Genomic DNA, 27,796 nt, shown 5'->3' with positions numbered 1-27,796 from the left:
TTAATTTGAAAGGTAAAAGAAACTATGTTATTACTTATTTGCATTTTTTGTTGTTAGGTTGCAAATTTTTTCATTTGTTCTACACTCATTCATATTCTTTTACAATTATCTCATTATGTTCATATACAGGGGTGTGTGTTTGTTTCTTATGGAATTATAAGAACTTCTGTATCACATGTATTAACACTTTGCTCCGTATTTAAATAATTTTTTTCATGTAAATTTTACAGTGTGTATTTTAGTTTTGTGTATTTTAATTTTTGTATCGCTAAATTATTAAGTATTTACTTCGTGCTTTTTCTAGGTTGAATTGCTCATATTTCAGTCTAGTATTTTAAATTTTTATGTTAAATCTTGGGTTATCTGGGGTTATTTTTGGTTTAAGTAGTGAGGAAATGATTAAGATTTATTTGTGTCCAGATGATCAGCTAGTTGCAATACTTTTCAATTCAGTCACCCACCTTTTCCCCTACTGAATTAAGTAAGATATGTCATTTAGCATATATGCTCTTGGATCTATTTCCTGTCTGTCTGTCTATTCCATTATTTTCCCTATCTCTTAAGAAGAGATAGGGAAAGAGATAATACCAGTATCATGCTATTTTTTTCATATGTACATCTTGATATTTTAAAATATGGTAAGACAAATTCTGTCATTACTTTTGCTTATAATATTTTGAGCTATTTTCATAGTTGTTTTTTTCCTTTTTTTTTTTTTTAGTTAAAACACTGCTTTGAAGCAAACATCTTGCCATAATGATTGCCTCCCATGTTTGAAAACGATGTCCACATTCATATTTCCCAAATTATTAGCAGTTTGGAGACACAAGGATTATTTTTGAATTAAGATTGTGATGTGTTGGTATCACTTGAAGAGAGTTGCTTATGAAAGTGTTAATAGTGAAAAGTCTTCCTGGAAAAGTAAGCAGGGATCAGATCATGTAGGGCCTTATCGGGCATGTTTTAAGGTGTTTGAAATTTATTCCTAGATCTTCACCCAGGCGTAAAAGCAGCAGTTGTGAAAAGATCCTATTTGTGTTTTATTTTATTATTTTATTTTATTTTTGAGAGAGAGAGAGCACACATCCATGTGCAAGTGGGGGTTTGGGGTTGGGGCATAGGGAAAGGGAGAGAGAGAATCTTAAGCAGGCTCCAACCCAGCATGGAGCCCAACGGGGGGTTTGATCTCATGACCATGACCTGAGCCAAAATGGAGTCAGATCCTCAACCAACTGCGCCACCCAGGTGCCCCTCATATTTGTGTTTTAGAAGACACTTTGCCTATGGTGGAGGATGGGTTGAAGAAGGGAAAGACTGAAGAAGAGTAGGGAGACTCTTGCAAGAATACAGATAAGATATGGTCATGATCACAGAGAGCATTGAATAGATTGGAGAAATATTAAGGATGGGATGTGGGGGAGATGATAAGGGAGACAGATATGTCAAGGATGACAAAATATTCCCAAGTGTGTGGAGCTGAGTTGGAATTTAAGGCGTTAGCATTACTCATGATTAACATTTGTTGTTATTATATTATTACTCATTGTTATTAATATTATACTCATGACCAACATTATGAGTAAATTAAATAATTTTGTATTACATATGTACTAATTAAATCATTACTCATGAATCCCCATTTTCAATAAAGGAGTGTTTCTCAGTCTTTCTAAGTTTGAGGACTCCATTTTGATAAGACATATTGTAGACTGCTCTCTCCCCAGATGATAGTTGTATTTTCAGTAGCAGTTGACTTTGATAATGTTTTAAAGGACTTTTAATTTATTACCCACAACATCACGGGCATATATTATTCATGCTGTATATTTTTTTAGGGTTAAATAAAGATCAAGATGGCAATGGTTGCTTTATTTAAAAGTGATGGAACCCTTGAAATAATTCTTCAGCCTCCCCTACCCCTGCCCCAAGATTTGCAGCTCACAGGTTTAGAATTACCGGTCAAACCAATTCTTTATGAATTTGTCTTAAAGATTTTAATCTTAAGTATATGATACTGCCTTTGCTATTGGAAAAAGTCCAATAGAGTCCTCTTCTTTCTCAAAAGACACATGCTATTAGAGGGAAAGTGATTAACAGATGTATTTTACATAAACAAGAATTTGTTAAACGTAGCAAGCATTTAAACAGTTTAGACCAGAGTAGACATGAGAAATTTCAGTGACCTTATTTTTGTCTTGTATTTCTATATCATTATACAAATAATCCTACAACTGTGTCACTAGAGGGTTTTTTTTTGTTTCTTCATTTATTTAATGTTGAATTAATTGTACTCTATACTGTATAATGTGAAGTATGTCACAAAAACACTTCTCACTCATCAAAGCATAAATTATTTAGTGCTCTTTCTGTAATTCCTGGAGAGTCAGCAGGCAGGAACTTATGCCTCTTTCCCACTTCTTAAAAATTCAGAAGAATGCCTTGTAGAATTATATTGTCACTCAATTTCACCTTTCAGAGTGGTTAGTGCCTACACAAATTTGTTTCTATTATATAGTAAAAAACTGCTATTCATTAAAATTCAATTATAATTGATTTTTGCTTTTATAGGCTCTTTGTGAAAATTTTATTACTTTGATATGCTTGAAAATTTCCTAAAATGATGAGCTTTTATCTTGTTTATTTAAAAGAATAACTTTTGGGACACCTGGGTGGCTCAGTTAGTGAAGCATCTGCCTTTTGCTCAGGTCATGATTCCAGGGTCCTGGGATTGAGTCCCTCATTGGGCTCCCTGCTCAGCGGGGAGACTCCTTCTCCCTCTGCCTGCTCTCTGACAAATAAATAAATAAAAAATCTTTAAAAAATATAAAGAACTGGACCATTTCCTTACACCACACACAAAAATAGACTCAAAATGATTGAAAGACCTAAATGTGAGACAGGAGTCCATCAAAATCCTAAAGGAGAACAAGGCAGCAATCTTTTCAACCTCAGCCACAGGAACTTCTTCCTAGCAACATCAGCAAAGGCAAGGGAAACAAGGGCAAAAATGAACTATTGGGACTTCATCAAGATAAAAAGCCTTTGCACAGCAAAAGAAACAGTCCACAAAACCAAAAGACAACCGACAGAATGGGAGAAGACATTTGCAAATGACATATCAGATAAAGGGCTAGTATCCAAAATCTATAAAGAACTTACGAAACTCAACACCCAAAGAACAAATGATCCAATCAAGAAATGGGTAGAAGACATGAACAGACATTTTTCCAAAGAAGACATCCAAATGGCCAACAGACACATGAAAAAGTGCTCAACATTGCTCAGCAACAGGGAAATCCAAATCAAAACCTCAATGAGATACCACCTCACACCAGTCAGAATGGCTAAAATTAACAAGTCAGGAAACAGATGTTGGTGGGGATGTGGAGAAAGGGGAACCCTCCTACACTTTTGGTGGGAATGCAAGCTGGTGCAACCACTCTGGAAAACAGTATGGAGGTTCCTCAAAAAGTTGAAAATAGAGCTACCCTACGACCCAGCAATTGCACTACTGGGTATTTACCCCAAAGATACAAATGTAGGGACCCAAACGGGTACATGCACCCCGATATTTATAGCAGCAATGTCCACAATAGCCAAATTATGGAAAGAGCCAAGATGTCCATTGACAGATGAATGGGTAAAGAAGATGTGGTATAGATATACAATGGAATATTATACAGCCATCAAAAGGAACGAGATCTTGCCATTTGCAATGACGTGGATGGAACTGGAGAGTATTACGCTGAGCGAAATAAGTCAATCACAGAAAGACATGTATCATATGACCTCACTGATATGAGGAATTCTTAATCTCAGGAAACAATCTGAGGGTTGCTGGAGTGGTGAGGGGTGGGAGGCATGGGGTGGCTGGGTGATAGACGTTGAGGAGGGTGTGTGCTGTGGTGAGCGCTGTGAATTGTGTAGGACTGTTGAATCACAGACCTGTACTTCTGAAACAAATAATATATGTTAAAAAAAAAGAAGATAGTAGGAAGGGAAAAATGAAGGGGGGGAAATTGGAGGGGGAGACGAACCATGAGAGACTATGGACTCTGAGAAACAAACTGAGGGTTCTAGAGGGGAGGGGATGGGGGGATGGGTTAGCCCAGTGATGGGTATTAAAGAAGGCACGTATTGAATGGAGCACTGGGTGTTATACGCAACAATGAATCATGGACCACTACATTAAAAACTAATGATATAATGGTGATTAACATAACATAATAAAATTTAAGAAAATTAAAAAAATATAAAGAATAACTTGACATACCATTAAAATATTAAAAATATTTTTCTTTTTTAATCTTATTTAAATTCAATTAATTAACATATAGTGTATCATTAACTTCAGATGTAGAGTTCAATTATTCATCAATTGCATATAGCACCGAGTGCTCATTACATCACGTGCCCTCCTTAATGCCCATCACCCAGTTACCCCATCCCCCCACCCACCTCCCCTCCAGCAACCCTCAGGTTGTTTCCTATAGTTAAGAGTCTCTTATGGTTTGTCTCTCTCTCTGATTTCATCTTGTTTTATTTTTCCCTCCCTTCCCCCATGATCCTCTGTTTTGTTTCTTAAATTCCAATATGAGGGAAACCATGTGTCTTTCTCTGATTGACTAATGTTGCTCAGAATAATACTCTCCAGTTTCATATACCTTATTGCAAATGGTAAGATATCATCCTTTTTGATGGCTGAGTAATAGTCCATTGTATATATACACACCACATCTTCTTTATCCATTCATCTGTTGATGGACATCTGGGCTCTTTCCATAGTTTGGCTATTGTGGACATTGCTGCTACAAACATTAGGGTTCATGTGCCCCTTTGGATCACTACATTTGTATCCTTTGGGTAAATACCTAGTGGTGCAATTTGCTGGGTCATAAGGTAGCTCTATTTTTAACTTTTTGAGGAACCTCCATACTGTTTTCCAGAGTGGCTGCAGCAGCTTGCATTCCCACCAACAGTGTAAGAGGGTTCCCCTTTCTCTGCATCCTCACCAACATTTGTTGTTTCCTGACTTGTTCATTTTAGCCATTCTGACTGGTGTGAGGTGGTATTGTGGCTTTGATTTGTATTTCCCTGATGCCAATTGACGCTGAGCATTTTTTCATGTGTCTGTTGGCCATTTGGATGTCTTCTTTGGAAAAATGTCTGTTCATGTCTTCTGCCCATTTCTGGGTTATTTATTTTTTGGGTGTTGAATTTGATAAGTTCTTTATAGATTTTGGATAGTAGTCCTTTATCTGACATATCATTTGCAAATATCTTCTCCTATTCCATAGGTTGCCTTTTAGTTTTGTTGACTATTTCCTTTGCTGTGCAGCAGTTTTTTATTTTGATGAAGTCCCAGTAGTTCACTTTTGCTTTTGTTTCTCTTGCCTTTGGAGATGTGTCTAGCAGGAAGTTGCTGCGGCCGAGGTCATAGAGGTTGCCGCCTGTGTTCCCTTCTAGGATTTTGATGGATTCCTGTTTCACATTTAGATCTTTCATTCATTTTCAGTCTATTTTTGTGTATGGTGTAAGGAAATTGTCCAGTTTCTTTCTTCTGCATGTGGCTGTCCAATTTTCCCAACACCATTTGTTGAAGAGACTGCCTTTTTTCCATTGGATATTCTTTCCTGTTTTGTCAAAGATTAGTTGACCATAGAGTTGAGGGTCCATTTCTGGGTTCTCTGTTCTGTTCCATTGATCTATGTGTCTTTCTTGGTATTATTGAATGCATCCTTATATTCAGCATGCTGCAGCTGTTATGAAAGTAAAATGAAGTACAATTAATCCAATAAACACATACAAAATATCCATATATGCTAGTCTGACACAGTGCAAACACAGGGTTTACTGAGATAACAAAAGACACAGTTAAGGAGTTGAAAGCCAGTTGAGACGCAGGGAATACATATATTAGGCACCGGAATGATCTATAATATTGAATGTTATAGGTAAAATGACTTTTACTGTTTATTTTTTCAATGACCTATTAAACATTAGTTTAACAATTCTTTTAAATCAGTTGTTCCAAATTTTATGTTAATTGGTATGTGAAGCTACTGAACTCTTTTTTATTCATGACTTATTTAAATAATTGATTGTTAACAAAGGAACTGTGTATTTTAATTATAGTTTATATGCCTTCTGTCAATGGGATTCTTAGAGAGTATGTTTATGAGAGGTATATAGAATTAAACTTATATCACCTTATATTGTTAGAAGTTAATGCATCAGTAACTAATAGAAATAAATTCTACATGAAGGGTATTATGCTTTTATTCAATTTATAATTTTTATTTTATGTATAACTTCTCGGCAGTTGTGGTTTCCAAAATCTGATTGCTGCATAAATTTTTTAAAAAGATTTATTTATTTCTTTATTCGAGAGAGAGCATGCTAGCAGAGGGCGGGGCAGAGGGAGAGGGAGAAAGAGAATCTCCAGCAGACTCCCTGCTGAGCGCTGAGCCCAGTGCAGGGCTCAATCCCATGACGCTGAGATCATGACCTAAGCCAAAATCAAGAGTCTGATGCTTAACTGACTGAGCCACCCAGGTACCCCATGACTGCTGCATAAATTTAAAAATTTATCTTTCCTTTTATCTGCTGAGGAATAAAGAAATAAAAGAAGCCTCACATTTTTGAACACAGGGCCTCTGTGAGATTTTTCTTTCTGACTTAGAAAACCACTGATTGATCACCTTCTCAGCCAATGTTGTTCTTTACTGTTGAACCTATGTATTCTTAGAATTATAAAACATTTTTCTATTGGATAAAACTGGCCAAATATCTTTTTTGTGTTTATGATGTAAAGACAAAATTTAAGTTAATTCCAACAGCAGAGGCTCCTGAAATGTAGAATGGTATACTACTGAATTTAAATAATCTCTCCATGCTTGTCATTTACACAGATAGTATCATAAAACAAGTAATGACAGATTAAGACCTGCCTAGCAGAGGGAAAACTAAATTACACGACTTTTATTAAGGCATAAATAAACCTATTAACCATTATCTGGAATACCAATTAGTAGAAAGTGCACTGACAATTTTATTTATCAACATTAAACACAATTATTAATTACAGACCTGATGAATCTAGCAGCAAGCAGGCCATGTTGGATATGCTGGGACCTTAAGTCCATTATGTGAGAGGGATGATTACCAAAATCCTGTGGGGAAATAAGTAATTGTCATTGTAAAATTTTAATTGCCTTGGACTAAGGCAAATTATATTTTCTTGTCTGAGAATACAAATAGTATGACATTAAGGTAACAAGCTTCAGTAGTTGTAAATGGAAAATGAATTTATATTAGGTTTTAAAACAACGAAGAGAGTGATGATGAATTTTTAGTGTCATTGTGTTCAGTGTAAATGATATAATGTAAATACATGCAGATTTTCTTTAGAAATGTTGTTCAGTAGGTGAGCTATTTTCTGCATTCCTTTTTGCATAGTGAAAATTAATGTGGGAGGGGACTTTCTGAATGAATCACTACAGGTGAATGGGAATTATATAATTGAGAAAATATTTTGATTGTCTTGGCGATTGGCAGAGTTGTGAAATGAGCAAGAGACAGTTCACATCTTTTCTGTCTCTTTTTTCTTTTTTTCCCCCCCGAAGATCCAAATTCCAGAATTTGTGGACATTTACTCATAGGTGCAGCCAAGAATTCTTTTGCAAAACTCATGGATAAAGTTAGTCTGGCCATGGAGAGTATACCTTTGCATAGTAGCAGGAGTATTACATACATAGAAAAAGATTCTCTGGTTCAGAGGTTGGCTTGTGGACTTCATAAAGTAAATACGCTGGCCCTGAAGTATGGTCTGCGTGGCCATGTGCCCATTTTGGTATGTATGCAATTTCATTAAATAGTGACTTTTGGATTGTAAATTTAACTCTGAATCACACTCATTTGTAGTTTAAATTAGTTGTGCATGAATGTATTTAGATTTCCTTTAGATTTCATGTAATCTTTAATGTAGTACATAATAGCACTTCCGAGTGGCTAAAATATCCAAATACAAAAGTTCTGGCATGAGTTGTGATTTTACTATTTTCTGTAAGTAGACTGCAACAGAATGCTATGAGACATAAACAAATGTCAACTCCCTTTTCTAGCCATTAGATTATTTATTTTCGTTGGTTGTTCATTTCATATCAACCAAATTATTGGTCACATAAAAAATAAAGCTTTCACCTCTAAGTGTCAGTTACAGCTAGTATTGTTCTCTGTATAATCCAAGATACATTTAATTTAAGTTGGTAAAGTGGCTGTTGCTATTGACTTATTAGTAAACCTGTAGTTACTGCTCGTAAAATTGCTCTTGATTAACAATAGAAAAGCACAGCATCATTACAGAAGCAAATATTTGGATTTACACAAAGACTGCACGCAGCAGAAGTGGAACGCCGCTCACTGCGCTTGGAGGTCACAGAATTCAAACGAAACGTGAATGAAATGAAAAAGGAACTTGACAAAGCCCAGGGTCTCCAGATGCAATTAAATGAATTTAAGCAGTCTGTAAGTATGTGTGATTTACAATACTGTGGCTCTGGGGAACTCTCCTCCATATATATATACACACACACACACACACACACACACAGGCTCTGGGGAACTCTCCTCCATATATATATATATATATATACACACACACACACACACACACGTGCGTGCGCACGCGCAAACATATACATGCACATATATACACACATATATGATCTATATAGCTCCATATTTGTTTTAACTTTTGGCTGTTTGTTTTTTTTGAATAATTCAGAGTCCCATTAATAGGATTTCTTTTTCTTCAGAAAACTTCTCTTCTAAAATTCCCCAACAGTACTCCGTTATATATGTCAAAGTTGCTGAGAGACTAGATCTTAAATGTTCTCGCCACAAGAAGGAATGATAATTATGTCACATGATAGAGGTTTTAGCTAATATAATGGTGGTAATCATATTGTGGTGTATATATAGGTGTATCAAATCAACAGGTTGTTCCCCCTCAACTTAAACGATGTTCTATCTCAATTATATCTCAAAAAACCAGGAGTTATACCAGATGCTTAAAGGAATACTGATTCTCTGTCAGCAGAACTCATAGCCCTGTTAAAATGTATACTCTGGCTGAAAGTGTAGAAAAAGAGGAAGTTATAGTTAGGATAGATTAACTGCTTTAGCAAACAAACCCCCAAATGTATACTAAAAAATTATAAAATATTTCTCCCAATTGAAGAACCTGATGTTTGGAATGGGAGGTGGGATGTCCTCTCTTTTCCTTTTATATTGAATATTTTGAGTAAACTAATTTCATTTGAAATCAAATTGCTTTTCCAAAGAAATGTTCAATCTAACTTCCATCGAACTCATGTATTATTTAAGAAAACAGAAGATAGCTGAGAAAAGAAAGCCTGGATACCAAATAACATTAAATCAAGATCAGAATGTGTAAATATATGAAGCACAATAAAATGGAGATTTCCACATATTCTATTTGCCACCCCGGTTAGTTAGTAGCACTGCAGTTCTCAATGTGGATATAGGAATATGGAGTTACCCTGAAACTTCAGAATTGTATCCAACTGATGACAACTAATGTCAATTTAAATACAAAATTTGTTTCCTAAATCTAGCAACAAACTACTTTTAGTACCCCTTTCTTTGGGAAACCTAAGTTTTGCAAGTTCAACTTCAGTTTAAATGTCTAATTTGGAATCTGCAATTTTAACGTTTGTGGAAAGAGAGTGGCAGATAGCAGTTTAGTTACTAATCCTATGATAATGTAAATTGCTAATGTTAATTATTATTTCAAGTAGCTATGTCTTGAAAGGGCCAAAAGTTCTTATAAATTAGTCAGGTCAAGTAATTGTGAATTACCCTTCTGATTAGAGATAAGTAATAGTTCTCTTATCAATGAATGTCTAAAGACACCAGTTTTTCCCTCATTTTCTTAGTTTTTTGTTCAGGGAAGGTAAAATTATAGAGCTGCCTCAAGTTTTTTTTATTATAAAAGTAATACATGATAGCCGTAAATAAAAATACAGAAAAGTGTAAAGAAGAAATTTAAATCACTCTAATCTTAACACCCATAACCAATTAATATTGAATTGTGGATGAGTTTTGTTCCCTTCATTTGTGTGTGTAAATGTGCAGATATGTGCTCTTATGAACAGTTGGAGTTTAGGATGATTTTGCATATACAATTTGCAAAACACATACCAATATTAATATTTACTTATAGTACTAGAAGCATTTTCTTGTGTCACTTATTGTTAATTCCATCTTAGATAAATGAATACTGTTCTATCATATGGATATATCAGAATTTATTTGACTATTTTCCTGTTAATAGATGTTTCATTTTTTTCCAATTTTCTTTTGCCATTAATCTTAAATCATAAAGAGCTGTTTATACTTTTAAAAGCCAGTTCCTTTGGAGTATGTCTCTGCCTCCTTTTGATTTGCTTTTAATTGTGTATACTAACTAAATCTGGGCTGTTGAGGTGGTCTGCCAAAATGGAAAGAAACAGCTCTTGATATAATTTGAGATTTAGAATATAGCCAACTTTTTGGGGCGCCTGGGTGGCTCAGTCGTTAAGCGTCTGCCTTCAGCTCAGGTCATGGTCCCAGGGTCCTGGGATCAAGCCCTGCATCGGGCTCCCTGCTCGGCGAGAAGCCTGCTTCTCCCTCTCCCACTCCCCCTGCTTGTTTTCCCTCTCTTGCTGTGTCTCTTTTGGTCAAATAAATAAATGAAATCTTTAATAAAAAAAAAGAATATAGCCAACTTTTTTTTTAAGGTGTAGATAATAGTGATTTTCCTGAAAATGGAAAGATTAGATGTGTTGCTTTCTGAAATATGTATGAGGAATTCTAGGTATTCCTACAGTAGGATTTCCTAGTCCATAACTATTAGGAAAACAAGTTAACATCTTATCTTTGATTAGTTTGGAAGTAGTTAGGACTCAGTTTCTAGAACCCAGAGAGAAGGTTAGAGTTTGAAGAAAAGTTGCTGGAAGGTGACAGAATCCTCTTGTAAGAACTTTGGTTGAATAACTGGCTTGCAGCAAAAGCTAAGAATATGTTCCAGGAAATGTTTAGTGTGAATTACTTTCACTAATGTGTAGAATTAAAAATGGGATTAATTGAAGTAATAATTGAAGGAATGAGATATGTACTTTTTATACTTTGACATACAGTTGTAAGGTGTAATGTTATAAAGTGATGATTTCTAATATTTAATGACCATATTGACCATGTATCAGGCACCGACCCTAAACACTTCAAGGAATTGATTCATTTAGTCCTCTCATATCAGTAATTGTTCAAAATTATTATTTTGAACAATGGGACACAGAACAGCTAAGTAACTTTGCCCAGAGTCACAAAGTTAGTTTGTAAGTAGAATTGACAAGATTTGGACCTGAGTAGTCTGGTTCCAAAACTCATGCTTTTAACCACTTCACTACAGTGGTTAATGTCTATATCTAGCTGTGTTAATAAAGGATTGTTTTATTAAAAACAGAACAGATGGAAAAGTGATGCTACTTTCCTCTAAAAAAATGGAGTGTGCTTGCAATCATCATCTTTCACTGATTTCAGGCAAAGCACAAAGGAGGAAAATAAAATAGCTTCTTTATAGTTGGTTTAAAATTGTAACATAAAGGGAAACATCCTGCCTGAGAAAGCTATTTAGTTTTTTTTTTAAGATTTTTTTTTTAAATATTTTATTTATTTATTTGACAGAGACAGAGACAGCGAGAGCAGGAACACAAGCAAGGGGAGTGGGAGAGGGAGAAGCAGGCTTCCCGCTGAGCAGGGAGCCCAATGCGGGGCTTGATCCCAGGACTCTGGGATCATGACCTGAGCCGAAGGCAGTCGCTTAACAACTGAGCCACCCAGGCGCCCTTTTTAAAAGATTTTATTTGTCAGAGAGAGAGAGAAAGAGCACAAGCAGGGGGAGCAGCAGGCAGAGGGAGAAGCAGGCTCCCTGCTGAACCAGGAGCCCTATGTGGGACTCGATCCCATGGTCTTGGGATCATGACCTGAGCTGAAGGCAGATGCTTAACCGGCTGAGCCACCCAGGCATCCCACTATTCAGTATTTTTATTGCTTCTGAGCACTGTGTTCATCTGCTGACTGCTGTTCTTTAACAACCAACTCCCATGATTTTTTTTTTCCTTTATTGGTCCTTATAGCTGCTTTTCCACACCATCTCCTTTTTATTCTCTTTTGCTATACTTGTTTGATTCTGTTTACTTTCTGAAGAGTGAACAGCATTGAGCCAGTCTCCGGGAGGGGTAGATGGACAAGAGAGAGGCTAAAATTAGCTAAGTTTAAGGGGAAGGAGAAATTTTGGAGGAGTGGAAAGAAGTCCTGGAAAATGATGGGGATCTTAAGAGGTCAAGTGACAGATGGTCTGATGGCGAGGAGTGATACTTGAAAGCAACATAACAAACAAAAGGTAGAAGAAGTACAAAAATATCTGTTCATAAGACTGAAAGGAGTGCTGTGGTGTCAGAGAATAGAGGGATGGTAAGAGGTTGAAATGAACAGGAGTGCCCAGAGGAGGCTGTTAAAGTTGATGTTCTCGAAGCGGAGGGTTTAGTTGTAATGGGACGATGTGGAGAGTAAGGCAGCTGTTAGGAGGGAGTACAAGATAAGTGTTCCTCCAAATTTAAACACTGTAAAAGTATCAGTGATACATCAGATACACCTATCCTAGATGACTCTCAGGAAATGAGGCAACTTTCCTGTGTGCTTGTGATCATTCCCTTTACCTTGTGTCAACTTAGGTAAATCATTCCCCATCTATTTTTATGCTGGAGTGTTGCTGTTGTTTATGCCATACTTTAAAATTTAATCAGTGTTGAGGAATGCATTATAGTACACCTTTGAAAGTAAAATAATAGTACAAGACAGTTGCTTCTGGGAGGCAGCAGGCAAGGTACCTGGTGCCAAAGTAAAACTGAGTTAAAACTATATTATGATACAGAAAGACCCATGTAATAAACTTATCCTCAAACTTAGTTTTAGTAAAAAAATTTTTCTCTGCATGAGATGCATGTTTGCTGTTGTTGGCTCATGAGGAAACTACAAGCACATTTGTCTCATGTGGCAGAAAACTCAGAGATAAAGTCCACATTCAACTGTACTAGTTTATATATTCCAGATGCCTCAAATCAATAGGATTTTTATTCTACTCTTCCCCCACCCTAAATTAAAAAGAATTTTAAATCAATTTGCTTTCTATTTGTGGTTAATTATATTCACCTCAAAATCTTTTCAACAATGGGAAAGTTATCAGTCTTAAATAGACATATGTATTTAATATATATAGCATGGTTAAGTGACTTGTACAGTGCTTTTTAGTTTTCCATATATATTTCTCAGGTTACTTCCCTTTTGTGAAACATTCCCATTCTTTGTACTTCAAGATCAAGATGTCTCTTGTTGTTTGCTAATTAATTTTCATTTTCTTAATTGTTTTGAACAGGAGGTAATGCATGTGTGTCCTGCCCTGGATTCCCCAACTTTTAAGGGATGGCCCCTGGCTAGAACTGTCCAGACAGATGTAGTGCTCCATTCTCTAAAGCAGTCATGATATCGTAAAAACTCTGCTGTATACTCTGGTGCACAGTTTTATTTGTAGATGTTTATATAGGAATATTCTTTCATTCACCAAATATCTGCTGAGCGCTGGCAGCAGATATTGGTATATCTGCCAACCACTCTTCTGTGTGTTGGGTGAGCAAGTGGAATGAAGTCTGCCCAGTGGAGCTCCTATCCTTAGGACCATATATCCTTAGATATATGGTCAGTGGCAGGGTGTAGACAGGCAGTAAAAAAGTGAGTAATTACACGAAGTGAATTTAGATAATGATACTGACTATAAAGAAAACAAAGGAATATGGAATGGTAGTGTGAGTAGTCGGAGGAGTTGGGAAGGGATGATCTGGTAAGGATTCTTGAAGGAGGGATGTTTGACCAGGGAGACGTGAATAGTAACGCACGCCAAACACAGACTTTGGGGTAATCACTTAAAAGCATTGGAACTCGTTAAAGGCTTTAGTTCCTGCAATCTTATTCTTTATAAAAAGTGCTCATGTATGAAAATGTAATCTGAGCAATATGGATTTATTTGAACTTGAAATAAGTTCCCTAAGATTTTATTTGACTAAAAATGATCACTTCAGGAATATAGCTGTTCTACTTTAAAAACCAGAGTGATGTTTTTTTATCTTGATTTATGAGGTTAAGAAAAGCAAGTTGTACTTTGTTGTGTATCAGACACTTAGAAATGTGTGTGTTATACTCTATGATAGCAAATCTAGTTCTGAAGATTAAGTGATATAACAACGCAGCTAGCTTATAACTGATTTTTTTAATCCTTTTTTCAGAAACTGATCACCCACGAGAAGTTTGAAAGTGCATGTGAAGAACTGAATAATGCATTACTTCGGGAACAACAGGCTCAGCTGCTGCTGAACGAACAGGCACAACAACTGCAGGAGTTGAATTATAGACTTGAACTGCATTCCAGTGAGGAAGCTGACAAAAACCAAACTCTAGGAGAAGCTGTTAAGGTAGGAAAGTGTCTCTTGCAGTAGTGGTTTATTTCCTTTAGGTGTGGATCTTCGAGGGAATCATTTATATCTCCTGGCTAGGGAATAGAACCCAAGATCTGAAATTTTATCCTGTAAAAGTTTATAAGGATGGAATGAACTTGGTTCTGGGACCTCAATTCCAAGCGTGCATTCACATGTATCAAAAATGTCAAAGTAGGTTTTACTTGGATAGTTGAAAACAAAGTAGGGGTATTTCCAGTAATTACTATTATTTCAAGTTTTTTTTTTTTTTTTTCATTTACCTTCCTTGTTTCTTCTTCTCTTTAGTTCTTTTCTTTTACTTGTTTTATGCCCCCTGGACATCGAAACTCTACGTATCTTTTGGATTGTGAAAAGTTCTGGGTCTGGGTCTGTCTGATTCTTATATGAGTGTGTGCCTGGGGAGGAGGAGATTTGGTTAGGAAGAGTTGTTCTCCCTGTCATATATTTGTGGCAAAGCTACTTAGAAGGGAAAAGAGAAGTTACAATAAAATAGTTGCCATTTAGAAAATTTCATTAATGGATTTAGGACTATGGTATATTTGGAAAATGTTGAATATAAAGTTTAATAGTAAATTATACTGTATGTCTTCTTTGGAAAAATGTGTATTCATGTCTTCTGTCCACTTTTTAATTGGATCATTCATTTTTTGGGTGTTGAGTTTTATAAATTCTTTATCTATTTTGGATATTAACCCTTTATTGGATATGTCATTTGCAAATACCTTCTTCTATAGGTTGTTTTGTAGTTTTGTTGATTGTTTCCTCCGCTGTGCATAAGCATTTTATCGTGAAGTCCAAATAGTTTATTTTTGCTTTTGTTTCCCTTGCCTCAGGAGACGTATCTAGAAAGAAGTTGCTATGGCTAATGTTAAAGAGGTTACTGCCTGTGTTCTTCTCTAAGATTTATATGGTTTCAGGTCTCACATTTAGGTCTTGAATCCATTTTTTATTTTTGTGTTTGGTATATTCTGTTTTTTTTTTTTTTAAAAGATTTTATTTATTTATTTGACAGAGAGAGAGAGCACGAGCAGGGGGAGTGGCAGAGGGAGAGGGAGAAGCAGGCTCCCCACTGAGGAGGAATCCCGACATGGGGCTTGATCCCAGGACCCTGGGATCATGACTTGAGCCCAAGGCAGATGCTTAACCGACTGAGCCACCCAGGTGCCCTACCCTCCCCCCAATGTTTTTTTTGATGAAACTGAGAGAGTTCAGTTGACTTGCTTGGGATCTTTTGGCCTATAAATATAGAAACTGGGATTTAGTGTTTTAGAAAAAATTAGAAATTAGTGAAATTTAAAAGAAGAAAATACAGATGAATTTAAAGAAGGAAATATAGATGACCTTAAAGAAAAAAAGTCGAACCATTTGAAATTGCTGTTTTTATAAGTCAAAATCAGACAAATGCCCGCAATTTTATATGGTTCAACTTAATATATATAGGTTTTCTTACATAAATGAGAACATACAAACTATTTTATATTACTTAATATATATTAATAATAGTTGTGGACATTCTTACTAACTGATACGATTCTGTGATATCAATGTTTTTTCTCCTTTTTTAACACAAGTAATAAATACTCATGTAAAAATAAGAAAATATAGATGAAGAAAAAGAAAAATTAAAAGAATCCCAAATCATATCATCAGATATATCTACAGTCAGAATTTTGTGGTATATTATTTCAGACCTTACATTTTGTAAATAATAGAAATATAACCAAATATAAGTTAATAAAAATACAATCCTACTGTTATATATAATTTTTAATTTACTTTCTAAAAACATCATGTCAACAATTTCTTTCCATGCTAATAAAGAGAGCAGTGTCATTTTAATGGCTGATGGAATTATTTTGAATATGCATAGTTTATTAACCTAGTTTCTTATTGTAGGTTTAGTTTCATTTTAGCTTGTTTCCTTCCTTCCTTCCTTCCTTCCTTCCTTCCTTCCTTCCTTCCTTCCTTCCTTCCTTCCTTCCCTCCCTCCCTCCCTCCCTCCATGTAATTCTAAGATGCTCAACCCTGTGGCTAAATCTTTATATACATATCTGTGATTATTTTCTTAGCATAACTTCCTAGATGAGGAATTACTAGCTGAAAGGCCACATGAATTTTAAAGTGTAAATATTATAAATTGGCCTACAGCAAATTTTTATCAGTTAACGTCTTTCCTAAAATGTATGGCAGTTTCACTTTTTACCCAACCTGGCTGTTATTACTTAAAAAATTTTGCCAATTTGATCAATATGGCCTTGTCACTCTGATTTGTATTTCTTGGATTACTAGTCAAGTCGAACATTTTTAGAAATATATTGCTCAACATTTTTATGCTTCATGTTCCATTAATAGATAATGCAATTAACTAGGCTTTGACAAAGCATATAACTGTGTCCTGTTGGAGTCTTTTCTTTCTGTAATAGCTTGGAGTTTGTGTTTAGGTGTAGTACCTTCCAGCAGATGAAAAGCTGTTCATATTAATTTCTTTAAAATGCCAGTAGCTTAAATATTGTTGTCAGGAGTGGAGAATTGTTTAATTACTATCTCTTAATTAGAACTAGCAGGTGGTGATGTGGAAATGCTCTCTTGTGGGAGGCAGAAAAAAAACTGGCCTTGGAACAAGTATTTCCAAATTCAAATCCCCATTCTGTCACTTGGGCAAATAACTTAACCTTTCTCAGCCTCAGTTTCATCTTCTGCAAAATTAGAGATAATGAACATTACAGAATTTTTATGAGAATTAATTAAGATACTGGTTGAAAAGCAAGTATATACTTGATAAATATTCTTTTGTGTTTTTCAGTAATACTTAAATAAATAGTTTTTTATTTGTCCTGTGCATAACTTCTTTTAAAAAATAAAGTGTCTTGGGACGCCTGGGTGGCTCAGTCATTAAGCCTCTGCCTTCGGCTCAGGTCCTGATCCCAGGGTCCTGGGATCGAGTTCCGCATCGGGCTCCTTGCTCATTGGAGAGTCTACTTCTCCCTCTGCCTGCCGTTCCCCCTGCTTGTATTCTTTTTAATAAATAAATAAAATCTTAAAAAAAATCGTATCCTCTTCTTTATAAAAACAGAATAAGATCATGGGTACAAGGTATGGAAGATACAGAAGAGAAAACAAGTTACTTAAAACTTATCATCTGAAAACAACCAATTAACATTTTGGGGTTTTGTTTTTAGTCATATTTCTATATGTAATAGTTTTTTATAAATCATACTTTGGATGTGATGTTCAGAAAGGCCTTCCTTTACGTTACAACTAGATTTTGACGAAGATACTTCCTGTATACAGTAGTGCATCAAAGAGTAGAGGGATCTCCAAGGACAAAAATATTCTAACACCAACAAACCCCAATAAGTGGAATCGGCGTTAGCACTGTGAACAGATGTGGGGCTTACTCTGCAGGCAAATATCAAAGCCAATGTTAGAAGTAGGAGACAGAGCTTTGGGCTCCACCAGTAGATCAGGCCTTGAGCCTGAGTCTCCCACACTAAGAAACTGCCTAATAACCTGAATGTGATAATCTCAGGTCAGTAGTGTCTGGGCAGAAGCTAATGTAAAATTTTCTCTGAAAGAAAGCCTGCCTAATTTAGTTCTTTCAGGAGCCCCCCACCAGACGAAGTTCAACAAAGAAACTGGCACATGGACAGGTATGTTAATCTTATATTCAGCCACATTGCTAAACTCGGCAATTTGAGTAATACTGGATCCCGTACTTTCTAGGGTTTTCTACACAGAACTTTACATTGTTTGTTCTATAGTGACAGTTTATTTTTCCTTTCCAAACCTTAACCTTTTGTTTTTTTTCCTTCCTTACTGCACTGTCTAGGATTCAATGCTGAGTAGAAGTAGAGGCAGCAAGCATCCTTGACTTTCTCCTAACCTTGAAGAGAATCTTTCTTACATTTCTCCATTAAGAAGGAAGTTTGCTACAAGTTTTTAGTTGATAAATCCTTATTGGGTTAAAGGAGTTTTCTTCCTAGATTATGCATAAATAAAAAATCGTGAATGAATGTTGGATATGATCCGATACATTTTTATGTATCTATGGAGATAATTATGTGATTCTTCTCTCTTATTCTGTTGGCATGTTGCATTATATCAGGGATTGGCAAACTATGGCCCACAGCCTGGGTTTGTATGGCCTGTGAACGAAAAAGGGTTTTTAATGTTTAAAGGATCATAAAAAACAAGCAAAGAAACAGCCCAAAGAAGAACATGTGACAGGAACTTCATGTGACACAGAAAGCCTAAACTATTTCGTATCTAAAGTTGCTGACCCCCACATTACATTATTCACTATTTTAATGTTAAGCCAGCCTTGCATACCTGAAATCAACCCTGTATATTTGTGATGATTTTTAAAAATACATTTCTGTACTCAGTTTGTTAATTTTTCACTTTAAAATCGATGTTCTTAATCATATTGTTTTGTAATTTATCTCTGTCATACTGTTCTTGTCATTTTCTTGGTATCAAAATTTAGCTCATGTGGAAGGACTTCCCTTTTTACCCCAAACACATGGAGTGGAAACTCGATAAAATATCGCAAATGAATTGTGCGGTATATAGCTGAGCTTAAAACAAAGTGAGCAAAATACTTAGATACTAGAAATATAGAGGATATCCAAAACCAAATGGTGAGTCAGGTGAAGTCCAAAGAGCTCACGGTGGTGTGCACACCTAGCTGGGGGCTAGAGTTGGTAATCCTAACGTTAGGGAAATCCAGGCTTCCCTAGGGTTAGACTAGGAAAGAGCTACCTGTGTGAAGCTGGGAGTCCGCAAGGGCTGCCCTTCTAGGAAGTGGGGCGGAGACATTCCTGCCTACCTGCTACAGGGGAATTTGATATCTACTCTGGATATTGGGTAGGAAAAAAGTCACAAAAGAAACGAAGCCCAGGCTTGCACCACACGTGAGAGTAAGGCCTTGGTTTATGCTACCTTCAAGTCCAAGGGCTGCTCTGCTGAGAAATGACCTTCCGTATGGCCTGAGAAGCAGGACAGCCAATCATGTTAGTTCCGGTCTGAGTCCAAGTCTGAAGGCAAGAGAGGACTGATGTCTCAGCTTGAAAATAGGCAGAGAAAGCAAATGCTCCCTCTCTGAGACTCTTAAGGTCCAAAGGTACTTTAAAACATACTTTAAAATAAGGGTTTTTTTAAATGTTAGAAGAAATAAGGTACAATAGAAATTATAAGACATGAAATAAAGATGCCATTGAAATAAAAAATGCAGTGAACGGTTTGAACATTGGGTAGACATTAAAAAGATGTTAGTGAACTGGAAGATAGTGAGGAAATCACCTAGAATGCTCTGCAGAGACAAAGTGGTGGAGAATAGGAAGTTAATACCAAAGAAAAAGAGAATTATATATATATATATATATGTATATACATATATATATTAAGGATTTTATTTATTTGTCAGAGAGAAAGAGAGAGAAAAGCAGGGGGACTGGCAAGCAGAGGGAGAATCAGGCTCCATGCTGAGCAAGGAGCCCGATGTGGGACTTGATCCTAGGACCCTGGGATCATGACCTGAGCCGAAGGCAGATGCTTAATCGACTGAGCCACCCAGGCATCCTGAGAATGAAATATATTTAATAAAAGAATGAAAGTAGAATAAAAATGACTGAAAAATGTTTAATAAACTTTTAGAAGTAGAATCAGGGCAAAGCAATATTTTGAGCAAGAATGACTAAGAAGTTTTATAGATTTAAAGAAATACCCGTAACTTCTCAAATTGAAGGAACTCACTGAACTGTGAGCAAGATGAAAAAAAAATGAATAAGCACCTAGAAACTTAGTAATGAAACTATAGAATAACAGAGACAAAGAGAAAATCTTAAAATCTGTGGGCTTAGGAAAGATGGTCTTTCTGTTGCTGATCTTGAATTAATGGAACTAGTTTAATAGCTATAAAATTCTCTAAGATCTCAAGTTAGTGAAGAGAACATGCTTTGAAGGCAGGAACTGTATAGATCTAGCATACCTCTCTGATTGGGAGCTAGAGACAAATGGATATGGAAAATGTCATGTGGAAAAAAGTGGAACAAGTCAAAGATTTATTATTTTTTCCCCACTTTCCCATTCCGTACCTCAGATATTTCACATTGTTGGTCTATAATATCTTTAGTGCTACTGAACCTCTGAAGCAGTTTTGTTTTTTTTTAAAGATTTTATTTATTTATTTGAGAGAGAGAGTGAGAGAGAGAGATCATGAGCGGGGGGGGAGGGGTACAGGGAGAAGCAGACTCCCCGCTGAGCGGAGAGCCCGATGCACAACTCGATCCCAGGACCCTGGGATCATGACTTGAACTGAAGGCAGACGCTTAACCAACTGAGCCACCCAGGCGCCCCACCCCTGAAGCAGTTTTGTTAGGAAGCATTTCTTTATTTCATATGGAAAGCTACATATTCAAAGTATTTTATTTTTTTTCTTGACTTTATGTAAGCTTAGATTTAAATTTAGTCACATTTATACTAAGCATTTTATCCTTACTTATTTTTATTTCTAATGACATACACGAAAGAATGAGGGAGAGTCAACCTGCGAGGCAAAATACTTGCAGGAGCTAATACAGAAATTTGTACATGAAAATGGGCTGCTGCTGTAACCAACACCTACAGTATGAGGCACTGGCTCAGAACAGATTAGAGGTATAGTTCTCTTATTCTAAGCTGTCATCTAGCTGGCTGCAAGGTCACACCATTAAGGTCAGTGCCTGCATGCACATTTGGGTATATGGAAACAGGCAAACCAGGAGGGAGGGTACCTCCAAGAAGGAGTCTTGGAGTATTTATTGGTACGTGTCACTGACTGAAAGCGAACAGATTAAAAACCTGCCAACTTCTTGAGGCAATTGTGTTGCCTAAGAAACCACAAGTCTGGACTAAAATAGCCTTTTACTCTCTGAGCCTTAAACAACAAATCTTAAATGAACTATCTATCCCCCCCATTTTAATCAATGCGCAGAATTCCATTCTGTAAATATCATGGTTTATTTAGTTATTCATCTGCTGATGGCATTAGATCTGTGGCATTTTAAAAAAATATTATAGATTAGAGTAAGGAGAAACTGAATAACTATCCTGAAATGACATTGCTAATATGAAGAGATTTTTTTTTTTTTTACTTTTGCTCTCTCCCTAGTAAGTTTGACAGTAAGAATGACTAAATCATTAGGATTAGAATAAAGGTAGAGCTATAGTTATTCCTCATGTTTTTCCTGAGAAAAGTTAGGCATCTATTAAATTCTGATAACTTTTAATTATATTGGAAATATATTAGATTATTTATCATTTATAGAAAATTTAAACATATTTTTATGTTTATAGGATCATTTAATAAAGCCAGTAATCTTTCCGTTAAGTTAAAAAATCATCTTCTGATTTATCTTTCTTAAAAAATAAATTCTGTTCATCTAATTAATACACATCTTTGAGCCATTGCTGTGTGGAGAGTACAGTACTTGGCTTTGTGGAGAATATATTGAATTTTAAAAAAGAATACCTTTATCTTGATGCTTAGTGAGATTTTTGATATGACAATGGATGAGAGCTTCTGAAACTACTATAAAATCTTAAATTCTCTGAATTGTCACAGTTTTGGGATTCTGCAGACATTGGTTGAGAGAAAATGGCTTAGGAAAAAATAAGGATTTATTCACAGCAAGTCTCCCAAATAGTTCCTTTGTCTAATTTGGATCCAGCTCTTATTCAAGTGCCCTTTTCCATCATCAATTTTTAAAAAAGATTTATTTATTTATCTTAGAGAGATTGAGAGCCCGAGTGAGCACCGGGAGGGGTGGAGGGAGAGAGAGAGAGAGAAACTTTAGCAGACTCCTTGCTGAGCTCGGAGCCTAACCCCGAGATCACGACCTGAGCTGAAACCAAGAGTCGGTTGCTCAACCGACTGTACCACCTAGGGGCCCTGGATTTTTTGTCATCGTTATGTCACCTGCCTACTTCTATCTTGTCTACACTCCATCAAGTGGCAGCAGACTCACATCGTCTCATAGACGCCTCTTCCCAGCTCCCTGGATCATTCCTCACCTTCTTGCAGCTACTCTGGTTTTTTCTTGTTTATGTCTCAATTTTAATAGAAAATTAACTCTGTGCTTTATTGTTTTCCATTCTCAAACTTAATTACACTTAGTTTATGGATGGGAAAGAAGCAAGAAGAAAGAGTATTTTTTTAAAAAATTCAAATGGGATAATTTGCAGGGATATTTTGGAGTTGTAACAATTGTGGCAAAGGGTCACATTTTGTGAATATTTACCTTTTCATTAAAAATGTACTAAGTTTTATACCATTAATAAAATTATTTGACATACTCTGGGGGTATAAAAGGTGACTTATTGCAATGAAGTTACTTATTTACATAATTTTGAATAAATAGCCATATTTTCTTTGATAAACTTTTAAACAAAAGAGCCCTCAAGTTCATTTACCTTAAAAAATTTAAACATTTTTTAGTTGATAAACCCTGATTATAATAATAATTAACATCTATCACATAACCCACTTTCATAAAGTAGGATTATTAACTTCATTACTTAATTTGAAAGTCTTATCATTTTTCACTTTAATCCCATATATTTTTTATCTTCCTAATGACTTATACCATTGAGACCTATAGGGTAGTCAATTATATTTCAAGGTCAGAGAAAAAAGAATTAAGAAAACAACAGCTCTCAGAACATTTTTAAAAAATATTAATTTATCAGAGAAGATTCAAGCTAGAATCTAGAAGATCCATAAAAAGTTCTTATTCCTATTTTGTTAATCTGAACGACATAAAAATATATAATAAAATAAAATAAAACTTTTCTGTTTAAACTTATTATGACATAATTTACTTTTTTCAAAATGTATGCTCTCATATATAATTTTAAAATGCCTTCTCCAGGTTTAAATGGAGAAGTGGCAGTTTGGAATTAGAGATACCATGTTTCTTAATTGCATACTAACCTTTGGTTAGATCATATTTTAAATATTACTGAAATCTTACTGAAAGTATTTTGAATCATACAGTGCAACTTTGTATAAAATTTTTTACAAACATTACCTAGTTTGTTTTTCTGATTAAACATGATCAAAGTAAGAAAAACTTTAAAAACACAGAAGAAACGAAAGTGTGGGGCACCTGGGTGGCTCAGTCGTTAAGCGTCTGCCTTCAGCTCAGGTCATGATCCCAGGGTCCTGGGATTGAGCCCTGCATCGGGTTCCTGCTTGGCGGGAAGCCTGCTTCTCCCTCTCCCACTCCTCTGCTTGTGTTCCCTCTCTCACTGTGTCTCTCTCTGTCAAATAAAGAAAGAAAATCTAAAAAAAAAAAAAAAAAGTGTATGCAAACCCCTTATCACACATATGTAACCATTATTAGTATTTTGGCAAATAAAACTGGAAGTATGCTAGGTATAGTTTCGCATCCTGTTTTTTAGGTAGAGTGGCATTATTTTTACATTTACATTCACACCACTCTGGCATCTATTAGAATTTAGACCGTAGGTATGCAAAAGTAGAAGCAGTCATCAGTTACAGGTTAACAGTATGATCTAGACCAGAGATAATGGTGGCTTGGAACAGGGTGCTCAGTGTAAAGAATGATGAGATTCTGGATATATTTGCATTTTGATGGTAATATGTGCAGAATTTCTGGTGGGTTAGATGTGAAGTGTGAAAGAGATGAGTCAAGGATGATTCTCAGTGACCGGGTGAATGGGATTGACAATAAATATCAATGTTAAAATTATTTAAGAAGCTTATCTTAATAAGCCATATACTATTCCATCTTAAATATATTTAACTATTTTCTTGTTATTCGATATCCAGAGCGTGTCCGTTTTTCACTATTAAAATTAAAATGAGCACCTTATAATTAAGTCTTCGACTACATAGCTGCTTATATTCTCAGGATAGAGCTCAAGAAGCAGGGTTTATTGGGTCAAAGATATAGATATTTTAAGTTGGTGTGTGTGTGTATGTGTGTGTAAGGCTATGAATATTTTTTCAGATGTGTGTTTATATCTGGTGTATATATCTGAAAAGGTATATAAGAGCACCTGCCTGGGGTGCTGGGTGGCTCAACTGGTTGAGCGTGGGACTCTTCATTTTGGCTCAGGTCATGATCTCAGGGTCGTGAGATCAAACCCTGCGTTGGGCTCTGAGCTCAGCGTGGAGTCTGCTTGAGATTCTCTCTCCTACTCCCTGTGCCCCTCCCCTCCCTCAAATAAATAAATTAATTAAAAAAAAAAGAGCACATGCCTGACCCCATTCTCACCAGCATTAGATATCATTAAGTATTGCCATTAAAACACAAATCAAAGCCAAGAACATTTGCCTGTATGGCAGATAAGTAAACCTGTTTGTTTTGGGTTTTGTACTGAGCATAAGATGAACAATGAATTTCCCCCACATAGGTGTTTTTTTGTTCAAATAATTTTATGTAAAGTTAATTTGTTATTTGTAGTGTAGTTTTATTTTTTATTTATTTATTTTTTTGGAGGGGGAGGGACAGAACAAGAGGGAGAGAGAAAATCTTAAGCAGGCTCCACACTCAGCACAGGCCGACACAGGGCTCCATCCCACAACCCTGAGATCATGACCTGATCAGAAACCAAGAGTCAGACGCTTAACTGACTGAGCCACCTGGGTGCCCCTGTAGTGTAGTTTTAGAAAAGAGGGAGAACAAACACTTCTGAGTATATACTTTGGTTAGACACATTGGTAAGGTACTTCATAATATTTTATTTTACAGTTGTGACATTTTAAGAGATAAGTATTATTGCTTACATTGTGTAGATGAAGAAACAAAAATAATTGGAAAAAGCTTGACAATATATATGACGTGAGGCTGCTTTATATAAAAGCCAGATGTGTTTGTTAATATTGCTTAAAAGGTTTTTCTTTAGATCCTTAATACTTTAAAGAGTGTTATTGTTGAAAAATTTTAATATTAATTTATCACGGCAGGAAAATTGCATATTTTTATATTTAAGAAAAATAAAATGTTTCACACCTTTTTATTTTTAAAGATTTTATTTATTTATTTGAAAGAGAGAGAGACAGAGAGTGAGCAGGGGGGAGGAGGCAGAGGGAGAGGGAGAAGCAGAGTCCCCACTGAGCAGGGAGCTGGTTGAGGGGTTTGATCCCAGGACCCTGAGATCGTCACCTGAGCTGAAGGCAGACGCTTAACTGACTGAGCCACCTAGGCGCCCCGCTTCACACCTTTTTATAAAAGAAAAGTTGATAAATGCCATATATTTTTTTGGTGTATTATAAGAATATTTTCATGACAGAATAAAAAACTATTTGCCTTTAAACAAATTCATTCCTAGGGTCAGTTTTAGAAGATATTATTGCTTCTAGACTTGAAAGTATGCATATTTCTATTATCTATCATATATTGCCTGCTTAAAGAAAATTCAATAGCAATGAATCTGATTTTCCTCTATCAAGCCACTTAATCATATTCTGAATTAGTCAGGCTACATGGTAGAGAAAAATCTCTTTTGAACTTTACAAAAAGGAATTGTACAGTTTATTACCAAAATTTCCATTTTATTAAAAAATGACATTGTGGTTTTAATCATATTCATATGTATATATATAGATATAATATACACACAGTTTATGTATATACATATGCAGACTATACCATTATATACTCTATATCAATAAACTACATAGATTTCATTTATATGTTTATATACAATATATAATGCAATTTATATATAAGAATTTTATATATAATTATTTCGATTGATATATTAATTGTATATGTGAGTATACACACTATACATGTTCGTATATCTGAGTGTGTAGATACATGTTGGAATGTACACTGTTAAAAACCTATTTTATGACATGTTTTGGGTGTGGTCTTTGTCATTTGCCTGTTCAGTCTTCTATTGGCTCCTTGCCCTTAGGTCACTTCCAACAGTTAGTGGTATGCTGCCCCCAGGTGGTAGCAAGTGTTTTGATTTACATGATCTTATGGTCTGGATTGACAAAACCTGTGCTTTCGCTAAGACCTAGATTAGAATTGTGAATTTCACAGGATTTTCTTCTTTTGTAATTAATAAAAATCTTTATTAAAATAGCTGAACATAGCAAAGTTCATGCAGGAAACTGATTTCTCTCCTGTAAGCTCTTAAGAAACAAATATTTGTGTACAATTTGGTAGCTCTCTTACTAATCCTTTACTCTTGTCTTATCTCTAGACTCATCATTGTACTTTGTTTAGAATGGTCCCTTATAATTTGCTCGGACAGCCTCTGGTGGTCCAATCATTGCCTGAATTCCAACATGGCTCATAGTATTATTAGAAGATAGTCATTATCTACACGGCTTGAGACTTCAGGCCAGTCTGCTGTTAAAATGTTTCCTTTCCTCTTGGGTTCTCAGACTTGGATGGCAGTAATCCACTTACTATGCTTAGGGAAGTAATAATAATTAAAGAGACGGAAGGAGTTTACTTTTCTCCTGCTCTAAGTCTCCCATCTCCCCTCTCGTGGTATGCAGGCAGAACATAAAGAGAATCACCCCAGCTTTTCTTCTCCATCCATCTATAGCTAAGTCTCAGATGACAGTACTTTTCCAGTTCACCCTATTAGAAATAGAACCTATTGATTTGTTTTTGTTTGCTACAGACTCCTGCCTTAAAAATACAAAGCACATAATTGATAACTGAAAACACAGACAAGGAGTAAGTGAGACCAGGCAATGGGTAGATCAGTCATCCTAGCGTTAGTTCAGAGAATGTTCCTTTGATGATGTAGGCGGAGTGGGAATGTGGCTGTCACACCTGGGGAATGTCTTGAGGACCTTGAACATCATACCAACGATATCACCACCGTGGACCAGAAATTGTGTATACACTTCTGTAATCCTCACCATTACCTGGAAAGATACATATAATAATACACAAATATAAATATATAATGAATTAAGGAACAGTTCCTAATACATTTCCCCAGAATCATGTGTTTGTGGGTTGTGGAGTCAGCATTTCAATTTAGGAGCTGCCCAACTTCACAGCCCGTCCTATTTCCAATATAGCATTTTCTTTTAGAATCTGGGGCGTTTTATTTCCTCTGATGGATTTTTTAGAAAAGCAGATTGGTTAAAATGTCTAGAAATGGAAATCAGAATAATTCTAGAAATGTCTTCATCTGCAGCTGTT

General features: G+C 35.7%; 1 protein-coding gene across 11 annotated transcripts in view; it reads left to right on the top strand.

Annotated features, from left to right (window-relative positions):
* CCDC171 (coiled-coil domain containing 171) overlaps nucleotides 1–27,796 on the top strand; it is a 316,174-nt gene that overhangs the window by 167,163 nt on the left and 121,215 nt on the right. For 10 of the 11 annotated variants that reach the window (XR_003523902.1, XM_027616885.1, XM_027616882.1 and 7 more), the window contains 3 exons: nucleotides 7,626–7,852; nucleotides 8,344–8,526; nucleotides 14,403–14,588. Coding sequence is in view for 10 of the 11 variants with exons in the window: in XM_027616885.1 (XP_027472686.1) it covers nucleotides 7,626–7,852; nucleotides 8,344–8,526; nucleotides 14,403–14,588 (596 nt within the window). In the remaining variant the exon portion in view is untranslated. Of the gene's footprint in view, nucleotides 1–7,625; nucleotides 7,853–8,343; nucleotides 8,527–14,402; nucleotides 14,589–18,441; nucleotides 18,615–27,796 lie in introns of those variants that run through there. The other variant, XM_027616891.1, reaches the window with a different exon arrangement.

This window comes from Zalophus californianus, chromosome 13 (assembly GCF_009762305.2).
Source record: "Zalophus californianus isolate mZalCal1 chromosome 13, mZalCal1.pri.v2, whole genome shotgun sequence".
In the NCBI taxonomy this organism is placed as follows: Eukaryota; Metazoa; Chordata; class Mammalia; order Carnivora; family Otariidae; genus Zalophus; species Zalophus californianus.
Note: the sequence above shows the minus strand (reverse complement) of the source record. Positions and strands in the feature narration are given on the sequence as shown.